The following is a 22,011-nucleotide window of genomic DNA, read 5'->3' on the forward strand; positions in this document are numbered from 1 at the left end:
AGAAATTGAGGAAGTAAAACGAAAATTAAAAGAGGAATTTGACATCAAAGATCTCGGACAACTGTCCTACTTTCTTGGAATAGAAATAGCCAAATCCCATAAAGGTCTATTTCTATCCTAAAGAAAGTACATCCTTGATCTATTAAAAGAAACAGGGAAACTAGGAGTAAAACCTGTAGATTCACCAATGGAGACTAAAGTTAAACTTAACCTTGAAGACAGCAATCCCTTAGACAATATAGGGCACTATCAACGACTAGTATTGAAACTAATCTATCTCACGGTAACCAGACCTGACATCACCTACGCTGTAGGTGTGGTAAGTCAGTTCATGCATGCACCTCGCACTAGTCATTTAGATGCCATCAATAGGATTCTTAGGTATCTCAAGGGGACTCCTGGTCAAGGGATTTGGATGAAAAATAACAGTTCAAATGATATTGTTGGCTTTTCTGATGCAGATTGGGCCGGAAGCTGTGACAGGAAATCAACGTCTGGCTTCATACATTTGTGGGTGGCAATCTAGTAACTTGGAAAAGCAAGAAACAAATTGTAACTGCCAGATCCAGTGCAGAGGCAAAATATAGAGCAATGGCATCAACAGCTAGTGAATTATTATGGATCAAGCAAGTTCTTACAGATATGGGGATTAAGATCAAAGAACCAATAAAGATGTACCGTGATAATCAAGCAGTAAGACATATTGCCTCAAACCTTGTTTTTCATGAGCGCACTAAACACATCGAAGTAGATTGTCACTTTATAAGGAAAAAGGTTCAATCTGGAGAAATTGAAACTCCATTCATCAGGAGCAATGAACAATTGGCAGACATCTTTACTAAGGCCCTAGACAAATCTCATCATCATAGGCTTCTCACCAAGATGGGTTCCATTAATTTATTTGAACCCACCTTGAGGGGGAGTGTTGAGGAATAAGACCAAAGCGCAACCAGCAAGGACCAACAGTCCAGGACCTCCAGGAAGAACCAACATATAAAGACTGTTGGTCACGGCCTTAGACTGGATCATCACAGGAAACCAGATCATCACAGGCATCAAAACAGGGAAAAGGAGCGACCTTTCTTCCCTAAGGAAGAAAGGTCACTTCCACCCTTCCCAAGCTAGAAAGGAACGTTAGAATAGGATCATAGATAGCAAAAGAACCGTTGCAAGTGTACATGTATATAACAAGATCACACATACTCAATAATCTCAGAATTCATATCAATAAATCATCACAGATAAATATTCAACTGTATCTCCTCGTAGCTCCTAAAGGCAGAATCATTGACATCAGCCACAGGTATGTAAACGGCATGCCGTCTTGGGACTATGAGGAGGAAATGGGACAAGTCATATGGCTTAAACAGAGCATGAAGAACAGCTCCATTGCTAACTTCTCCGAGATGAAGCTGCTTGTGCACTCAGGCATCCATGTGGACGCTCTTGGCCATGTTTTTTTATCATTATTATGATGCAGGATTCGATATTGACACTCTTGACTTGGAGGTTCTTAATGGTAATAATAATCTGCATATTATTTATATTTTCTAGAAAATAAAAAAAATCAGACCTCTAGTGTTCGGACAAACTTTAGGGATTTTAAAATTTATTAGAAATACTTGATTAAGTAATATTTATTTTTCAAACTTTGAAAATGCAACTGTTTTAGAACCCTTGAGGAAGTGTTTTGCCACTCGTAAAGCTTTTACTTAACACGCTGTAGATTAACTATATATATTAGAAAAAAAATATTTACTTTTTAAAAAAAAATCAGTGATTTTGAAAAATTAGTGATTTTCTAATATTTTTCTTATATTTATTTATCTTCTTATTTTAATAGGTCCAGCACTGGTAGTTGATGTTCCAAGAAACAGTAATATAACAGGTATATGTGGTTAATTTTTATTTATTTAATTTGGGATAACCATTCACATAAATTTCACAATTTTAGTCTTAAAAGAGAATTTACCTTATATGTATTTAATTTTTCTTAAGAAATATTAAACTATAAATTCACTTATCAGTCAATATGAAAAATAGAAGTCAATAAATGGCATATGTTGTTGTTGAAAATTATATTTGTTGTCTCTTTTTTATCATTGATAATTCTTGCTGATACAGCCGAAGTATTGAAGTCTTTGAATATGCCCAAGGGAGTAAGCCGAGTGCTTTTCAGAACTTTAAATACTGATAGGTACCTCTCTTTTCTAATTATAATCAGAAACCCCCTGTTACAAGACTATCCATATTTTTGTTGTTGCATTTGCTTTTCAATTTATGTTTCAATTGGGGGTGGGTGTGAGAAGGGAGGGTGGGAGATTGGGGGTATATTAAGTTTTTACTGAAGAGTTCTAATATTATTTTTTTAATATCCAAAAAGTCCCTATACTTTTTTTTTATTATTTGAAGGGCGTAGAGCCACTCAGCTATCTGGCTCTGTCCATGCTTAATATCATATCACCATAAATATGATAAACTTTTACTAATATTAATGGATGGATGGAGAGCTCAAATTTTGAATATCTTCTTTTCTTATAAGAGAAAATAAGTATCACATCACTCTCTAATTGGCTATGTTCTTGTAGTTTATTAATCGGGAAGATTATATGGGTGTTTCTGAAATTTTCCCCTCAAATCATTTTAGTCTCTAACTTTTCAAAAATTAATTTTTGGTCCCTGAAATAACACCTCGAGAACAAAGGGTTAGTTTTTGAGAAGGCAAAGACGAAAGTGTTTCTGTTTTTGAAGGTAAACCCAGAGAGACCGATGTAATTTTCCGCTGTCTAAGAATTACATAAACATGTTTGTCTCGTTTTCAGGAAACTTATGTTGCAAAACAAATTCGACTCCAGCTACGTTGGATTCATGAGTGATGGGGCAGAATGGCTAGTAGAGAACACAAACATCAAATTTGCTGGTAAAATTTTAAATAATAACATGACATGTATAAATATAATATATTTATTTAAATTGTAACTAAATTAATTAGTTCTGTGCTATAGCACATATAATATAATACGACATATACAACACGTTTATTTAAATAGTAATTAAATGGATTATATCATGTTCGCATATCGATTCGTTATATAATAATGATTTAAGTAATTTATATTATTATTATTTCACTCTTAGATTATTATAATGATGGTTAGACTAAACTTCACTATGTTGCAAAATTACAGGACTTGATTACTTGTCTTTAGCAGCCTATGTCGATTGCATTCCAACACATCTTGTTTTTCTTAAAAGTAGGGTAAGTAACAATTCGACCCTAAACTTTGTATTAATTTTTAAATTTAATTGCTTCATGAAGGCTATTATATAAATTAATTAATATAAAATTTAGTGTATTCTTGGAGTTTTTTTTTTTTTAATTTATTGATAACATTTTGATTTTAATTTATAGGGGATGTATATGTATATATATATAATATCACAACTGTTGACACCAAACTGCAAAAATGTTTCAGGAAATCATTCTGGTGGAGGGATTAAAACTTGAGAATATTAAAGCAGGACTATATGATGTCCACTGCTTGCCTCTAAGGCTGGTTGGTGCTGAGGGATCACCAGCAAGATGCATTCTTATCAAATGATAGATATTAAAATTATGGTCTTTCATCCAATAAATGTGGCAATGCCCAAAGTTGAGAATGATATTTTACAGATGTGAACTATCTTACTATCTAGCTCATTGTATATCAAATATATTACTGAATCAATGGCCAAATATTGATTGTAGAAATGAAACCTTCATTTTATATTGTTCCTATTCATTGTGAAAAATTTAACAATTTGGTGCTCCATATATGATAAGATAGACAGTCTTTAACTATATTAATTTGTTTCTAAAAAGGGCTCTAACAAAGAAATATAATGGGTGTAACTACCCAATTCTTAGATTTAGCCTAAATATTAGCATAATTTAAGTTGGGCTAATAAGTTTGTCCTTTATACTATAATTTCTTTTTAATCTCTTAAATATGGAATTAAACACACAACACTTTTTCCACTCATATACAACTTTTTTTATCTATATTATTTATATCTGTGGGATATGTGATTAATGACACATCTTCAACTTTAAGAAATTGCCACCTTTCATTAGCATATCAACATTAGCCTAATTATGGATCTGAAATTGCTACAAAGTATTAAAAAATAGATTCAAAATTTTTTTATTTAATAAATTAATTTTTAAATTTTTATGAGCTGTTTTTTAAATATATATATTGAAAAAAGTAGTTTCAAAATGCAAAATTTATAAAATTTTAGTTTTAAAAGGCGCTTTTTCTATCAAACTGCCAAACATGGCTCTATGTATATAGTTGCTGCCAGGACCAATTGAATGATTATAATAAAATATGAATTTATTTTATGATATGATAAGAAAATATAAGAAAAATTATCAGTATTTGTGTTTATCATTTTTAATGTATTTTAATCAAATATTAGTTAAGAAATTCATAATTCTCCTAAACCAAATATGAATCATCAGTTCAAATAAATTAGAATTTCAAATGAGATAGCTTCTAGATTTGATAATAAACTTCGTATTTATAATATGTTCAACAATAGTCGGTCTATTATATATACAATTGAACTAGAACATGTCTCATGAATTTCTATTTGCTTTACCAAAAAAAACAAAAATGATATAAGAATAAAAATGCCATCAGAATATGAATTGAATTTCATTTTTGTTATGGGAATTGTTCTTAACTTAGAGCAGAATGCATAGTTGTAAAGGTACTGAATTGTAAACGAAGGAGATTAGTAGAAGCAGAAAAGGGCTCTTTACAAATTTTGTGGGCAAGCTAGATATTGTTTATGTATATCTTTCTCTGTGAGGCACATGTTTTGGTGCCATTTATTACATTAAGACCTTCCTGTTTCTCAGGAATTAAGGAACAAAAACAACTAAAATTTATGCAGAACAGGTATGATTTGCATAAAGTAGTTTTGTACTTGAGGGCCAAGTGATGCCATGTTCATGTTAAAAGCCACAGAAGCGAGAGTAAAATAATTAACAATATGAAATAATTCATTATGGCTGACTTGAATTATTGATCTTCCATGTGGAAGATAACTTATTCTAATGAACAGTCACTTGATCCAAAATAATGAACATTTGGGTCAATCATAAAAATGCAAATATTGGACGATTATATATAGGATACATTGCCTCTAACATTCTCACTCCCAAACTAGCTAGAGTAAAGCCTTCAGTAATCAATCAAAGGATTCTCCAGAACAGCTTTTAGTAGCTTTCCAATGGCGAAAACACTTCATCTTTTGCCTCTGATTTTACTCTTGATGCTGAATGCTGTAGCAGAGGCAAAATCTCTACCTCATGAGACTGAGATAGCTAAAAGCTCAAGCCATGCAAAATGCCTAATCAAGAAATACAAGCACTGCTATAATTTGGAGCTTGTTTGCCCAGCTTCCTGCCCCACTAGTTGCACTGTTGACTGTGTTTCTTGCCAACCCATCTGTCTTGATGGCTCTACTTCTCCACCAGTCTTTCTCTCTCGCTCACTATCAGAATCTGATGTTTATGGCCATGAATCATCACCTGGAAGTTATAATGACAATGATAACAATAATGGCAATAACAATGGCAACAACAACATCGGCAACAATAATGGCAATAATAACGGCAATAATAACGGTAATGACGACGACAATAACAATGATGACAATGGTAACAATGGCAAGCATGATGGTAACAGCAATGGCCACAATAATGGCAACAACAACGGGAACAACACTGACCACAATAATGGCAACAACAATGGCAACAACAACGGAAAAAACCAGGATGATAAAGGCCATGGAGAAGACCATGATGACAATGGCCACAACAATGGTAACAAATCACCACCTGACTCTCGCACCCCTTTACCGCCATCATATGGACCACCTCCTCAATATAATCCAACTCCATCTCCTCCAAGTACTCCAACTCCAACCCCTATACCCTCTTCACCATCACCATCAGTACCAACACCAGCACCTCCTACTTCAACAGCAACTCCATCTACCTCACCAAAGACGGCCAAATGCAGAAACAAGAACTATACGCAGTGCTACAATAGTGAGCATGTCTGCCCTAGTTCTTGCCCTGGTGGATGTGAGGTTGATTGTGTCACTTGCAAGCCTGTGTGTAGTAAGTTTTCTAGATAAAAATTTTAATAATAAAAGCTACTTATATATTACGATTATCAAGACTTCCTTTGTTTTCAGCAATAACTTTCTATGTTATCTTTGGCAGAGTGTGACAGGCCTGGAGCAGTTTGTCAAGACCCTCGATTTATTGGTGGAGATGGCATTACTTTCTACTTCCACGGCAAGAAAGACCATGATTTTTGCCTTGTTTCTGATACTAACCTCCACATCAATGCCCATTTCATTGGCAAGAGGAATGAAAAGATGACAAGGGACTTCACTTGGGTCCAATCCATTTCTATCCTCTTTGGTAATCACCAAATCTACCTTGGTGCCCTTAAGACCTCAACATGGGATGAGTCTGTGGATCGCCTTGCCCTCTCCTTTAATGGCGAACCCTTGACTCTCTCAGAAAATGAAAACAGCAGCTGGCAATCTGCAAGCGTACCAGGCGTATCCATCACGAGAACTAGCAGAACCAACAATGTCATAGTTGAAGTTGAAGGGAACTTCAAGATCACAGCTAAGGTCGTGCCGATAACTGAAGAAGATTCAAGAATTCACAACTATGGTATTAAAAGAGATGATTGCTTTGCGCATCTTGATCTTGGGTTTAAATTTTACTCTTTGAGTGATGAAGTGAATGGTGTACTGGGCCAAACCTATAGACCTGGATATGTAAGCCGGGTGAATATTGGTGCAAAGATGCCTGTAATGGGAAGGAACAAAGAGTTCCAAACTTCAAGCCTCATCGCTGCAGATTGTGTAGTTGCTCGATTCAGTGGTGACAATGTCCTCAGTAAGGAAGGTTCTTTGCAGGGTTTTGAGTTACCAAGTTTGAGTTGTGCAAGTGAGATTGACGGCCAAGGAGTAGTATGCAAGAGATAGACAAATGCATGGTACAAATTGACTCATTTCATAATAAATGATCTAAGAATAAAAATGTCAAAAACCATTAGAGGTGAAATAAAATAGCCTCTGGTTTCGCAAATTGATTATTTTGATTGGCTTCGTGACTTTGTTTCATAATAAAAACTCAGATTCAAGTTAATTAAAGAGATTCCATGCCTTTTTCTTTTTGAAATGTTTGCGGCCAATTGGTGTTCCTGAGTAGGTTTAGTGAGCAGAAGAATGAGACTAATTAATCACCCTTATCTCACAATAAAACAATGTCCTAAGAAATCCTGCCATATTAATTAAATGAAAATTATCAGATCAATAATAATGAGATGCATTTCTTTTTGTTAATCTCTTTAGCCTTCTAACTGGTGATGTCTATTCCAGATTGCTTGTTTTCATCAACTTGCTTGCATTGCATTGCATATTCTTCTCCTCCAATTACTCTTCTTGCCTGACAAAACAAATAATTGAAAGAAGATAAGAAAAGGGAAACTCTTATCAGTAAAACAAAGTTATTCGAAGCAAATTCACACACTGTAAAAGATTAATTAAGGAAAACATCCATCAGGTCCTCCATTGCCATTTCTCCACAAAATCACAAGCCAAAAGTGGCGGTGCTAAAATATCAAATTTTCAGTCTCCCAACAATTGAAGTACGTAGCTTCCTGTGACGGTTGCCCCTCTAAGAGCTTTGCCCAGCAGTTTCAAAGAAGTCTTTATCATTAGATTCTTGCTGGTAAATGCAAGTCAACGGTGCTAAATGTCAATTTGCTTTTTCTAGCTCTGTGTCGAGTACTCACACATCTTGCCAAATATATTCTTAGATTAAGTCATTAATTATATTATATGATAACATATCGCTTCATTTATTAATTATTATATTTTTATTGATTAATTTTTAATTATAATTTTTTAATAATAATAAATAAACTAATCAATAAAAATATAACAATTAATAAATAAAACCACATGTCCCCGTATAATTGATTTAATCTATAGATGACGAGATAGACTGAATCTAATTAAAAATTTCTTGTGCAAATATACTATTAAATAATTAAAATGGGAGTCTTTTTTCACCTTTTGTATGTATTGGCTTGGTCTCGTTTCAAATCACGGAAGTATTATTGTATGTATCGACTCGCTTTTATTTTTTCTTGGAATTTTTTGTAATCTTAATAATTATACTTTTTTCATTGTATAAGATTTGTTTAAAATTAATTATATGATATAGCACTAGTCATCTAAATTTTTATAAGAAAATAGGTGATATAGAAAGCTTCTTTATATTTCTTTACTCAAACATATATATATATATATATATATATATATAACAAGAAAAATTCATAACAATACAATAGAATGTGCCAATAGATAAAAATTTAAATTTATTGAATATTCTTTAATTTAATTGGAATGCTCTTCGAGATAAAATTAAATTTTAAAACTTAAAATATCCTAAAAATTGAAGAATATAACAGTAATGTTATTAAAATTTGATTAGTTCAATAAAATAATTTCATATATCTCAAAAAGTAAGGAGAATGTAATATAAAAAATCTCCTTCCCTCCTTTTTTTCTATCCAAAAATCAGTTCTCCCTTATTATCATTATTTTATCTTAAAGTATTATAATCTCTCATTTTTAGTCTTATAGTTTTATCGTGAAATATTGTAGGTAATTATTCTTAGTAATTACTATTCCATTTTAACATATAGCATAATGTAAATGTTATTTTGTTTAACAAGCTTATAGAATATTAGAAGATGTCATTATTTATTATTGTAATTTTGTATTATATGTACGATTTATATATATATATACTTTATTTATTTATTAAAAAATGTTGATGATTCTATAAAAGAAAACAAGAACGTGAAATTGAGATTACAATCAATTTAATTATATATGTTAGAACTAATATAAAATGATATAGATTTTAAACATATTGTTATGCTTAGTATTTAATTAAAAGAGTGCATGTATCATCGTTTAAGGGTTTATGAAATTCTATATATTTGCTTTACAAAAAGCAAAAAAAGAAAGAAAGAAGAAAATAATAAGAATAAAAATGCCATCAGAATATTAATTGAATATCATTCCTGTAGTAGGATTTGTTCTTAGTTTACTCCAGAATGCATAGTTGTAAAGATGAATTGAAAACGAAGGAGATTAGTAGAAGAAGAAAATGGGCTCTTTACAAAAAATTCTTGGCAAGCTAGATTCTGTTTATGTATACCTTTCTTCAGAAGCCATAGGGATTGGTCTCTTATTGCATGTTGACATTCCTGTTTCTCAGGAATAAGCAACAAATGCAACTAAAAGTAGTTTCGTTCTTCATGGTCAAGTGATACCCATGTCCATGTTAAGAGCAACAGAAGCGAAAGCAAAACCATTAACAATGAGAAATAATTCACAGTGGCTGGCTTGACTTGTTGAACTTCCATGTGAAAGATTACTTACCAATGAACGTTCACTTGATCTAGACATTTGGATCATCACAAATGCTCTTTTTGGACAACTATAAATAGGACATATTGCCTGTGACATTCTCATCATCATCCCCAAGAACCAATTCAAGGCTTAGGCAAACATTCTTTCAATGGCTCGATTTGCAGAAAAACTTGCTGTGCCTATGATTCTTCTGCTAGTGGTTATTACTATAGCGGAAGCAAAAACTCCACCTGGGATAGCTAAGAACCCAAGCCATGCAAGATGTAATATCAAGAAGTATAAGATGTGCTACAATTTGGAGCATGTTTGCCCAAAATTCTGCCCTGACAGCTGCACTGTTGAATGTGCTTCTTGCAAGCCTATCTGCAGTGGTGGCTCTACTCCTCCTGACAGTGGCTCTCCGCCATACTCACCCGCCCCTTCGACTGGCAACAATGACAATGATAACAATAATGGCAATAATAATGGCAACAACAACACTGGCAACAATAATGGCAACAACAACGGCAACAACAATGGAGACAACGACGACCATGGCAAGACACCACCGTCTGACTCTCACACCCCTTCACCACCAGACTATCATACTCCTCCATCAAATGTGCCACCTCCTCAACATTACCCAACTCCATCTCCTCCAACTACTCCAACTCCTACACCCTCTTCACCATCAACACCAACACCAACACCTCCTACTCCTGCACCCCGTACACCATCACCGACGCCTCCTACTCCTACACCCTCTTCACCATCACCATCAGAGTCAACACCAACACCTCCTACTCCTACACCCAGTACGCCATCGCCATCGCCAACGCCTCCTACGCCTACACCCTCTTCACCGTCACCATCAACACCAACACCAACACCATCTACACCATCATCAACACCTCCTACTCCTACACCCTCTTCACCTTCTCCATCAACTCCTTCTACCTCACCAAAGACGGCCAAATGCAAAAACAAATACTATCCACAATGCTACAATACTGAGCATGTCTGCCCCAGTTCTTGTCCTGGTGGATGTGAGGTCGATTGTGTCACTTGCAAGCCTGTCTGCAGTAAGTTTCTCTAGACAAATTTAACAATCAATACTATTTCTCTATTATAACTACTAAAATTTTCTATATTCTCCTGACAGAATGTGACAGACCTGGAGCAGTCTGCCAAGACCCTCGATTCATCGGTGGAGATGGCATTACTTTCTACTTCCATGGCAAGAAAGACCATGATTTTTGCCTTGTTTCTGACAACAATCTCCACATCAACGCCCATTTCATTGGCAAGAGAAATGAAAAGATGACAAGGGACTTCACTTGGGTCAAGTCTATTGCAATCCTCTTTGGCAATCACCAAATCTTCCTCGGTGCACTTAAAACCTCAACATGGGATGACTCTGCAGACCGCCTTGCTCTCTCCTTTGACGGTGAACCTTTGACTCTCTTGGAAAATGAAGGCAGCAGGTGGCAATCCGCAAACGTCCCAGGCTTATCCATCACCAGAACTAGCAGTACCAATAATGTCGTAGTTGAAGTTGAAGGGCATTTTCAGATCACAGCTAAGGTCGTGCCAATAACTGAAGAAGATTCAAGAATTCATAACTATGGTATTACTAAAGATGATTGCTTTGCTCATCTTGATCTTGGGTTTAAATTTTACTCTTTAAGTGATGAAGTGAATGGTGTGTTGGGCCAAACCTATAGACCTGGATATGTAAGTCGTGTGAATATTGGTGCAAAGATGCCCGTAATGGGAGGCAACAAAGAGTTTCTAACTTCAAGCCTCTTCGCCGCGGATTGTGCAGTAGCTCGATTCAGTAGTGACAATGGCTTCAATGCTGAAGGTGCTTTGCAGGATTTTGAGTTACCAGGCTTGAGCTGTGCAAGTGGGATGGATGGACAAGGAGTAGTATGCAAGAGATAGGCATATACATATTATAAACTCAGTTATGTTACAATAAGATAATTGAGAATAAAATTGCTAACCATTAGAGGTGAAAAACAAAAAATAAAGAAGAAAAACTTCTAGTCCTGCAAATTAATACTATGATTGGCTCCATGACTTTGTTGCAGAATAATTAATATGAAATGAGAATTACTTCTTTTGAATCATTTACATAAGGTTTTAAATTGATTTCATGCTTCTTGTTTGGTGTCTTGCTGGCAATTGGTGTCCTGAAGTAAATTTAGTAGTAAAACAAAATCAATCAAAACAATCCAAGCAGTTAAAATAAGCCGTTTAAATGCGATGACAAAAATCTTTTCTAATTTAATTAAAATTTTAAATTTAAATATTAAATATACAACTGTATTAAAACTCTTAAGAGTTTTACAATGATTTACAAAAATCTTGACACTGACTTTGCAGAACTTTTCAGGAGATCATTATGGTATAGCGATTAAAATACTTGTGTACATTTTCAAACCAAATAAAACTTTTTATGTTTTACTATTAGCTATATTGAACATTTTTTTTCCAATAAGATATTTAATTAGTTAATTGTATTATTTTATTAAACTTTTTAGTTTAATTGAATAATCTGAATTTACAAAAACTAATTAAAATATTTAAATAAGTAATAACTATATTTTTATGTTTAAGAATATTAATTGTTAAAGTAACTTTTAATAGAATTACATGTCTAAATTTATAAGTTTAATCATTTTCGTATAATATATTAAAGTAATTTTCAACAGTAGTACGTTGTATAATATATACAATATATTGAAATAATATCAGAATACATAGTTCCAACAAAAGATTAAAAATATTAAACTCGAGATCTTGGTTAAGCTATAAAAGGCTCTTATTATTTCATTTATGCGGTCTTGTGTGAATTGATAATTTTATTTAAGAGCTACGCAGCATTTAAAACTAAATCATTTTAAACAAAAAAAAAATGAAAATCATTTAATTTTTCGTGTAACTCTTTTATAGAAGATTTAATTTTTTATATTGTTGTGAATTTAATTCTTTTAAATATATATATATATAAATTTTGAAAAAATTTGTATGCCAAGTCGCTTAAATACTATTCCGTCAAAACGAATAATTTCTAAGTTAATCAAGATTTGTAATAGTGTAGTACCATACTTTCTCCGAATAATTTTTCATATTTTTCGTTTAAATTGGAAGGGCAATATTTCTTTCTTATAAGCCAAATATATTAGAGAATCAAAATTATAATTTATAATAATTCACCAAGTGCATAGGCCATGAACTAACCCTTGCCATCCGCTAAACCCACGTTACACTCCCCGGTCAATTGTTGTATTTAATATGTTTTATTTGGATAATTGGAGAACATTTTTTGTCATTCAATTTTAAAAATTTTAGGGTTTTTAAATTTTTCAAAAAATGTCTCTTTGAATATAATATGTATTGTTTTAAATAAATGCAACTATAAACTATTTTTATATACCTAATATATTTTTTAGATGAAAACATGTAGTATAATATTTATAACTATTTAGATAATGGATTATCCAAAACTCCGTGATTATGGAGATGATTTTAATAATTGTTATTCAAACAGGTAAAAATATTGTAGTATTAGATATATATTTCTTTAATATGAATGATGTGATAGACTGAATTCATCTAATAATTTCTTTTTTAAATATAAGTAATACTAAAAAGATTCAAGTTGAGTGAGGAACAAAATCCGTCGTTAACGTAATTTTTATATATGTATCACATAATCAGTTATGATGGTATATCAACTATCATGTCAAATAACAAATAATTTATAATGTTTCCCTAATTTTTTGACCCAATTATGTTTCCCTAATTTGAATGTATAATTAGCAACTTTATTCAGTATTGCGTCTTTTATCATAGGAATAATCATGCATCATGCATACTCTAAAATTGAAGTGCTCCGCACGGTTCTACCATAAAGAACCTTTCATCAGCATATCAATTTTAGCCTAATTATTTAGCTAATTAATTTTGCTTCCAAGTGCAAAAGAATGATTTCGTTGGTCTACAAATAAGAGAGTTAAGATGAAATGATGATTTTTAAAATTAATTAGCATTTAAATTCACCAAATAAAATAGTTCAGAGGACATTATAATTAAAAATACTAATTTTTTATATAACAAAAAAAAAAATGTTATGCCATCTGAATATTGAATCGGACTTCATTATTGTTATTGCATTTGTTCTTTAAACCAGAAGATCAGATAGATGCAGATATGGTTTGTAAAGTTACTATTGAATTGAAATTGAAGAAGATTAGTAGAAGAAGAAAAGGGCTCTTTACAAAATCTTCTTAACAAGCAACATTTTCTCTTATGTGCATCTTTCTCAGTAGGAAGCCATATACGCATGGCTTGACTTCCCTTTCCCAGGAACGTAAGGCACAGAATCAATTGTTAAATTAATGCAATTTGCTGAAAGTAGATTCAGTCTTTATGGCTAAAGTGAGCAATTAGATTACTTACCACTGAATATTCACTTAATCAAGACTCTGTTGGGACAACTATAAAAGGGACATATTGCCTGGGACATTCTCACCATTCCCAGACTAGAGTAAAGCCTTCAATAATCATTTAAAGGATTATTCAGGGCAGCTTTTAGTGGTTCTCCAATGGCAAGAAAGCTTCATTTTTTGCCTGTGATTTTTCTCATGGTGGTGATTGCTATAGCAGAGGCAAAAACTCCACCTGAGGCTAGCCATGCAAAGTGTCTAATCAAGAAATACAAGCACTGCTATAATTTGGAGCTGGTTTGCCCAACTTCCTGCCCCAATAGTTGCGCTGTTGAATGTGTTTCTTGCCAACCTGTTTGTGTTGATGGCTCTAGTTTTCCACCTGTCTTTCTCTCTCGCTCCCTACTAGAATCTGATAATGATGGCCATAAATCATCACCTGGCAATTATAATGACAATGATGATAATAATGGCAATAACAATGGCAACAACAACATTGGCAACAACAATGGCAATAACAACGGCAACAACAATGAAGACAATGGCGACGACAATGACATCCGCAACGGTGGTCATCAGTCATCAACTGGTAACAATGACAATGATAACAATAATGGCAATAACAATGGCAACAACAATATTGGCGACAATAATGGCAACAACAACGGCAACAACAACAAAGACAATGGCGACGAAAATGATAACGACGACGATGGTCATCAGTCTGGCAACAATGACAATGATAACAATAATGGTAATAACAATGGCAATAACAACATTGGCAACAATAATGGAAACAATAACGGCAACAACAATGGAGACGGCCACGGAAACGACGGCGACAACAACGGCCACGGTGGAGACAACGGTGGCAAGAAATCACCATCTGACTCTCACACCGCTTTACCACCAGAATATCATATTCCTCCATCATATACGTCACCCCCTCAATATAAGCCAACTCCATCTCCTCCAAGTATTCCAACTCCCTCTTCACCATCACCACCAACATCGACGCCTTCTACACCATCCACACCTCCAACTCCTACACCCCATACACCATCACCAACGCCTCCCACCACACCCTCTTCACCATCACCATCAACACCAACACCAGAATTGTCACCTCCAACTCCTACATCCTCTTCACCTTCTCCATCAACTCCTTCTACCTCGCCAAAGACGGCCAAATGCAGAAACAAGCACTATCCACAATGCTACAATACTGAGCATGTCTGTCCTAGATCTTGCCCTGGTGGATGTGAGGTCGATTGTGTCACTTGCAAGCCCGTCTGCAGTAAGATTCTCTAGACAAATTTTAAAAATCAATACTAAGTTTAAATTATAACTATTAACATTTGCTATTATATTCTTGACAGAATGTGACAGACCTGGAGCAGTTTGCCAAGATCCTCGATTCATTGGTGGAGATGGCATTACCTTCTACTTCCATGGCAAGAAAGAGCATGATTTTTGCCTTGTTTCTGACACTAACCTCCACATCAATGCCCACTTCATTGGCAAGAGGAATGAGAAGATGACAAGGGACTTCACTTGGGTCCAATCCATTGCAATCCTCTTTCGTAATCACCAGATCTTCCTCGGTGCACGTAAAACCTCAACATGGAATGACTCTGCAGACCGTCTTGCTCTCTCCTTCGACGGCGAACCCCTGACACTCTTGGAATATGAAGGCACTAGGTGGCAATCCGCAAGAGTACCAGGCTTGTCCATCTCCAGAACTAGCAGCACTAACAATGTCGTAGTTGAAGCTGAAGGGAACTTCAAGATCACAGCTAAGGTTGTGCCGATAACTGAAGAAGATTCAAGAATTCACAACTACGGTATTACAAAAGATGATTGCTTTGCTCATCTTGATCTTGGGTTCAAATTTTACTCTTTAAGTGATGAAGTGAGTGGTGTGTTGGGCCAAACTTATAGGCCTGGATATGTAAGTCGCGTTAATGTTGGTGCAAAGATGCCTGTAATGGGTGGCGACAAAGAGTTCCAAACTTCAAGCCTCTTAGCTGCGGATTGTGCAGTAGCTCGATTCAACAGTGCCAATGACTTCAATCGAGAAGCCTCTTTGCAGGGTTTTGAGCTGCCAGGTTTGAGTTGTGCAAGTGGTATTGACGGAGAAGGGGTAGTATGCAAGAGATAAACATATACACATTGACTCATTTTATAATAAATGATGTAAGAATAAAAAGTGTCAAAAACCATTAGAGGTGAAGAGAAAGAGCCTCTACTTCTGCAAATTGATTATTTTGGTTAGCTTCATGATTTTATTTCAGAATAAAAACTCAATCTTGATAATTACTTATCATCTATCTATCTATAATATCGGTGTTAAATATATTACTAATTATTCTTATAAATGTGATTGTCATGATAATTTGTTGAAACTAATATATTAATTATATTTATGTAAATTAATAACAAAAATATAATTAACATGCATAAAAGAATAAATCAATGTGAAGGAAAATTTATATAAAGAACAATTGATTCTAACAAATAAATCATTCTATTAAGAACAATTTCTATTAAAGTTTCTTTTTTGTTTCTTTCTAGAACAAGTAGAATTTTCATTCATTAAAAGATATTGAAGACAAATACATAACCAAATACTGAAGACCCGTTGCAGATTATTCAACTTTTAGTAAACAGATGAAAGAAAATTAAGTTACTTTTAACTTAGTAATGGGATGGAATTGAATTGCTAGTCCTTCCTGCTTCCTGCATCGGTTTTCACAGTGTGGAAGGACAAATAATATATATATATATATAAATTAGCTAAAATATTGTTAGTATGAATTCCTCCTTTTCTTTGAATGATAGTATGAGTTATTCCTAAAAGGCTTTATAATGTGGAATAATAAATCCTATTTCTGTAAGTGATTTATCAAAAAATATATAAAACTTAATGCAAATACGTATACATTTTATCAAAATATATAACATTAAATTCTTAGTTTTAATAAAATTATTAAAAAAATAAAAATACCTATCTATGGATTAATTGTTTTGTTTGTGACTAAATTTTCATTTATTTCATTTTCAGTGTCAAAATTTAATTTTTATTTTTATTTTTTGGATCTAAACTTTAATTATATGATATCACTAGATATCATTGAGTGCTAAATTTAAGTAATTAATTGTTTATGTGGAAATCAAAAAGCTACATAGCAACCACTTAATATCAAACTCATTTTAAATTATAAGTTCTACTATTTTTAGTCATTATCCATTTGAAATTTTACTTCTAATTCTAATCTTAAAAATTACATTTCGTGTGTAAGGGATAAATACAATTTCTAGAATTAGAAATTAGAAATAAGAAATAAGATTTTGAGTGAGAAGTGACTACAATTAATGGGACCCATTTCTTCTAACCCTAATCTTCAAAATTATATTATTTTTTTTGTGTATGGGATAAATACAATTTCTAGAACTAAAAATCAGAGGTAAGATTTTGAGTGAAAAATGACTAGAATTAGTGGAATCCATGATTTAAATGAATAAGATATTAGGTGGCTCCCATATAGCTTTTAGATTACTACATAAGCAATAAATCGCCTAAGTTTATTTATGTCGGTGATACTACAATCGAAATTTAAGTATCAAAATAATACAAATTAAAGTTTAGTATTTAAAATGAAATAAAATAAAAATTTAGTCAATTCAGAGAATTAACCCATATCCATGTCCTAAAATTTTTTTATTCCTTCAATTCACTCCAATTTCTTGGCAAATAATAAACCCGTTTGTCTTGCTCCCCCTATTGTCATTCCTATATTTAATTCAAAACTAAAATAAATATCGTGGGTTTAACAAACAAATCATGGCTTTAACCACAACCCTTATTATGTGGCTTTTTATTTATTTTTTTTTTCCAAATATGTGGCCTAATTAATGACCTAATTGATTCTAAATGAATAATTAGCAACTTTATTAAGTATTGCTTCTCTAATTACATGCACTATACTCTCAAGACTTTAGTGCTCCGCACGGTTTCTACCATAATCAAGATTGACATCCCAATAAGCTAGCCACCTTTTCTCATTAGCATTAGCCTAATAATTTAGCTAATCAATTTTGCTTCCAAGTGCAAAAGAATGGTTTTATTATTCTATCAAAAGAATGGCTGATGAAAGGATAATTCCATTTACTCAGTAGTTACCATGTATTTCACCTAGTAAAAGATTTTAGAGAGATTTTTAATTAAAAAGATTTTCTTATGTGATAAAAAGAATTATGCCATCTGAATATAGAATTCAATGTCATAATTGTTGTAGGGCTTGTTCTAATATACCTGAAGACCAGATTAATTTTTATATTTAGTTGTAAAGTTATTGAAAATAAAAGGGCTACAGAAAATTTTCTTGACAAGCAAACATTATCTTTAACGTGCATGCATCTTGCTCTGGCTAGAAGCCATATGGCTTGGTCTCATATGGCACCTTGACCTTCCTTTTCCAGGAATATAAGGAACAAAATCGATTCTTATAATATTGCAAATTGCTGAAAGTAGATTCGTTCTTTATGGCTAAAGTGAGCAATTCCTTGTGAAAAGCTTACTTACTACTGAAATATTCACTTAATCAAGACTGTGTGGTCATCATAATTTCTCATTTTTGGGTAACTATAAAAGGGACCTATTGCCTGTTACATTCTCACTACTCCCAGACTAGAGTACAGCCTTCAATAATCATTTAAAAGGATTATTCGAGGCAGCTTTTAGTAGTTTTCCAATGGCAAAAGAAAATCAGCTTTTGCCTGTGATTTTTCTCCTGGTGGTGATTGCTATAGCTGAGGCAAAAACTTCACCTGGGACTAGCCATGCAAAGTGTCTAATCAAGAAATACAAGCACTGCTATAATTTGGAGTTGGTTTGCTCAACTTCCTGCCCCAATAGTTGCACTGTTGAATGTGTTTCTTGCCAACCTGTTTGTGTTGATGGCTCTACTTCTCCACCAGCCTCTCTCTCTCGCTCACTATCAGAATCTGATGATGGCCATGCATCATCACTTGGCAATTATAATGATAACGATGACAATAATGGCAATAACAATGGCAACAACAATATCGGAAACAACAATGGCAATAACAACGGCAACAACAATGAAGACAACGGCGACGACAATGACACCCACGACACTGGCCATCAGTCGTCACCTGGCAACAATGATAACGATGACAATAATGGAAATAACAATGGCAACAGCAATATTGGCGACAATAATGGCAACAACAACGGCAACAACAACAAAGACAATGGCGACGACAATGATAAAAACGGCCACGGTCATCAGTCTGGCAACAATGACGATGATAACAATAATGGCAATAACAATGGAAATAACAACATTGGCAACAATAATGGCAATAATAACGGCAACAACAATGGAGACGATGATGGCAAGAAATCACCACCAGAATATCATACTCCTCCATCATATTTACCACCTCCTCAATATAACCCAACTCCAACTCCTACTCCTACTCCCTCTTCACCATCACCACCAACATCAAGACCGTCTACACCCTCTTCACCATCAACACCAACACCTCCTACTCCTGTACCCCATACAACATCACCAACGCCTCCTACTACACCCTCTTCACCATCACCTCCTACTCCTACACCATCGCCAAAACCTCCTACTCCTACACCCTCTTCACCTTCTCCATCAACTCCTTCTACCTCACCAAAGACGGCCAAATGCAGAAACAAGCACTATCCGCAATGCTACAATACTGAGCATGTCTGCCCCAGTTCTTGCCCTGGTGGATGTGAGGTTGATTGTATCACTTGCAAACCTGTCTGCAGTAAGTTTCTCAAGAGAAAATTTTTAATAATCGATATTATATCTATGTTATGACTATTAAAACTTTCTAAATCATTCTTGGCAGAGTGTGATAGACCTGGAGCGGTTTGCCAGGACCCTCGATTCATTGGTGGAGATGGCATTACTTTCTACTTCCACGGCAAGAAAGACCATGATTTTTGCCTTGTTTCTGACACTAACCTCCACATCAATGCCCATTTTATTGGCAAGAGGAATGAGAAGATGACAAGGGACTTCACTTGGGTCCAATCTATTGCCATCCTCTTTGGCAATCATCAAATCTACCTTGGCGCCCTTAAGACCTCAACATGGGATGACTCGGTGGACCGCCTTGCCCTCTCCTTTAATGGTGAACCCTTGACTCTCTTAGAAAACGAAGGCAGCAGGTGGCAATCCGCAAACATCCCACGCGTATCCATCACTAGAACTAGCAGTACTAATAATGTCGTAGTTGAAGTTGAAGGGCACTTAAAGATCACAGCTAAGGTCGTGCCAATAACTGAAGAAGATTCAAGAATTCACAATTATGGTATTACAAAAGATGATTGCTTTGCTCATCTTGATCTTGGGTTCAAGTTTTACTCTCTAAGTGATGAAGTGAATGGTGTATTGGGCCAGACCTATAGACCTAGATATATAAGTCGTATGAATGTTGGTGCAAAGATGCCTGTAATGGGAGGCGTCAAAAAGTTCCAAACTTCAAGCCTCTTAGCCGCAGATTGTGCAGTAGCTCAATTCAACAGTGGCAATTGCTTCAAAGCCGAAGGTTCTTTGCAGGGTTTTGAGTTACCTGGATTGAGCTGTGCGAGTGGGATGGATGGACAAGGAGTAGTATGCAAGAGATAGGCATATATATGATATAAATTGTATCATTTTACAATAAGTGTCATAAGAATAAACGTGTCAAAACCATTAGAGGTGAAACAAGAAAAAGCCTCTAGTGCTGCAAATTGATAATTTTGTTTGGGATTGATATCACTTTGTATCAGAATAAAACTTAAAAGTTATTAAATTACCAATAATTAATATGAAATGAGAATTACTGCTTTTATATCATTTGATCTTTGTATTAGAATTCTATGCTTCTAATTTGATGTTCTGCTGGCAATTGGTGTCAGGAAGTAGATTTACTGAACAGAGGACAAGATACATTTGAAAATAATCTCCTAATCTGCCTCTGAAATCCAGCTATCTAATTTAAATGCATAATATCTGAAAAATTAATAAGATACATTTTTTCTTAATCTCTTTTGCCTTCTAAGTGGTGTTGTCTATTCAAGATTGCTTGTTTTCATCAACTTGCTTGCTCATCCTTCTCCTCCAATTGCTCTTCTTGCCTGATAAACAAATCAAGAAAACTCTTTCAATTAATCAGTAATTTGAAGTAATTGAAGACAGATTTATTTAGGTGATTCATATCAGAATAGGCACACATACCTGATCTTTGTTTTCTTCTGGATTTGACATGAATATGAGGTATAAAAACACCAGTTCCTCCATTGCCATGTCTCCACAAATTCACAAGCCAAGATGGTGTTAGATTTCCATTTTCAGTCTCCCAGCTATTGAAATAGAGCCCTGTTGGTTGTGTTGCAATAATCGTTAATCTCTTGGAGCATTGCCTGCCAGTTTCATAGGAGCACTCATCATCTTCATCTGCTGTCAAAAGTAAAATCTGCTTTCTAAGCTCATCATAAAATCCATCTTCGTGATCTTCAATAGACTCATTCATGAGGTTATGGTCTGTGCCCATGTTCTTACTCATCTTGTTAAATTGTAATGCAAGTCTAAACTTCTTAACTTTGTGTTAGTAGTGAAGTTGGATTGAAATTATATAGAACAATCACTGAAACAAAACAGAAAAAATCAAGAAAAGAGAAGACAGTTCTTTACTTAAGTTACGGTCAAATATTGTAGCTGCAGCCGAATGGTAGTTTGGATGAAATGTCTCCAAATGTGTCCAAGTCCAAGAAATATTCTGATTTTTGTATGTCAGCAATTGTCCTTTGCTTGTATATGCTTAGTGCTTACGCCAATTGGATGTGAAATGCTTTTATTCTTATAATTAATTTTTTCTCTTAGAATACGAACTACTTTATTCTATATATATACACGTGTGACTGTAAATATATATATACTGTATTGTGATAATAAAATAAGTGAGTGATATATAAATTAAGAATTTTAAAATATAAACT

The 22,011-nt window shown here is 34.0% G+C and overlaps 5 protein-coding genes and 1 pseudogene across 5 annotated transcripts; 5 read left to right on the top strand and 1 right to left on the bottom strand.

Moving 5' to 3' along the window:
• The first annotated feature begins 591 nt into the window (after nucleotides 1-591).
• LOC8288134 lies at nucleotides 592-3,695 on the top strand (annotated as a pseudogene).
• A 1,534-nt stretch (nucleotides 3,696-5,229) lies between these two features.
• LOC8288135 lies at nucleotides 5,230-7,182 on the top strand. The gene is made up of 2 exons (XM_002518650.3): nucleotides 5,230-6,175; nucleotides 6,281-7,182. The coding sequence occupies exons 1-2, from the start codon at nucleotides 5,281-5,283 to the stop codon at nucleotides 7,060-7,062; spliced, it is 1,677 nt and encodes a 558-aa protein (XP_002518696.2). The 5' UTR covers nucleotides 5,230-5,280; the 3' UTR covers nucleotides 7,063-7,182.
• Nucleotides 7,183-9,642: 2,460 nt separating this feature from the next.
• On the top strand, nucleotides 9,643-11,657 carry LOC125368587. Its single transcript, XM_048375449.1, has 2 exons — nucleotides 9,643-10,589; nucleotides 10,670-11,657. The coding sequence occupies exons 1-2, from the start codon at nucleotides 9,677-9,679 to the stop codon at nucleotides 11,449-11,451; spliced, it is 1,695 nt and encodes a 564-aa protein (XP_048231406.1). The 5' UTR covers nucleotides 9,643-9,676; the 3' UTR covers nucleotides 11,452-11,657.
• A 2,394-nt stretch (nucleotides 11,658-14,051) lies between these two features.
• LOC107261215 lies at nucleotides 14,052-16,280 on the top strand. The gene is made up of 2 exons (XM_015718866.3): nucleotides 14,052-15,258; nucleotides 15,341-16,280. Exons 1-2 carry the CDS (start codon nucleotides 14,121-14,123, stop codon nucleotides 16,120-16,122), a joined length of 1,920 nt encoding a protein of 639 aa, XP_015574352.2. The 5' UTR covers nucleotides 14,052-14,120; the 3' UTR covers nucleotides 16,123-16,280.
• A 2,406-nt stretch (nucleotides 16,281-18,686) lies between these two features.
• LOC8288137 lies at nucleotides 18,687-20,832 on the top strand. The gene is made up of 2 exons (XM_025157264.2): nucleotides 18,687-19,793; nucleotides 19,878-20,832. Exons 1-2 carry the CDS (start codon nucleotides 18,716-18,718, stop codon nucleotides 20,657-20,659), a joined length of 1,860 nt encoding a protein of 619 aa, XP_025013032.2. The 5' UTR covers nucleotides 18,687-18,715; the 3' UTR covers nucleotides 20,660-20,832.
• Nucleotides 20,833-20,921: 89 nt separating this feature from the next.
• On the bottom strand, nucleotides 20,922-21,645 carry LOC125370447. Its single transcript, XM_048375933.1, has 2 exons — nucleotides 21,251-21,645; nucleotides 20,922-21,150 (listed from the first exon to the last, which is right to left on the bottom strand). Exons 1-2 carry the CDS (start codon nucleotides 21,576-21,578, stop codon nucleotides 21,089-21,091), a joined length of 390 nt encoding a protein of 129 aa, XP_048231890.1. The 5' UTR covers nucleotides 21,579-21,645; the 3' UTR covers nucleotides 20,922-21,088.
• Nucleotides 21,646-22,011: the final 366 nt, after the last annotated feature.

The sequence above is a fragment of the Ricinus communis genome, chromosome 6 (genome assembly GCF_019578655.1).
Source record: "Ricinus communis isolate WT05 ecotype wild-type chromosome 6, ASM1957865v1, whole genome shotgun sequence".
Lineage (NCBI taxonomy): Eukaryota > Viridiplantae > Streptophyta > Magnoliopsida > Malpighiales > Euphorbiaceae > Ricinus > Ricinus communis.

Bases quoted from the DNA above. Each gene is read 5' to 3' on its own strand.
- LOC125370447 (XM_048375933.1), bottom strand. From the start codon at position 21,578: ATGAGTAAGAACATGGGCACAGACCATAACCTCATGAATGAGTCTATT. The intron at 21,151-21,250 runs GTATGTGTGCCT...TTTGTTTATCAG, and splicing joins CAGAAGAAAACAAAGATCAG to GCAAGAAGAGCAATTGGAGG.
- LOC125368587 (XM_048375449.1), top strand. From the start codon at position 9,677: ATGGCTCGATTTGCAGAAAAACTTGCTGTGCCTATGATTCTTCTGCTA. The intron at 10,590-10,669 runs GTAAGTTTCTCT...TTCTCCTGACAG, and splicing joins CACTTGCAAGCCTGTCTGCA to AATGTGACAGACCTGGAGCA.
- LOC8288135 (XM_002518650.3), top strand. From the start codon at position 5,281: ATGGCGAAAACACTTCATCTTTTGCCTCTGATTTTACTCTTGATGCTG. The intron at 6,176-6,280 runs GTAAGTTTTCTA...TATCTTTGGCAG, and splicing joins CACTTGCAAGCCTGTGTGTA to AGTGTGACAGGCCTGGAGCA.
- LOC8288137 (XM_025157264.2), top strand. From the start codon at position 18,716: ATGGCAAAAGAAAATCAGCTTTTGCCTGTGATTTTTCTCCTGGTGGTG. The intron at 19,794-19,877 runs GTAAGTTTCTCA...CATTCTTGGCAG, and splicing joins CACTTGCAAACCTGTCTGCA to AGTGTGATAGACCTGGAGCG.
- LOC107261215 (XM_015718866.3), top strand. From the start codon at position 14,121: ATGGCAAGAAAGCTTCATTTTTTGCCTGTGATTTTTCTCATGGTGGTG. The intron at 15,259-15,340 runs GTAAGATTCTCT...TATTCTTGACAG, and splicing joins CACTTGCAAGCCCGTCTGCA to AATGTGACAGACCTGGAGCA.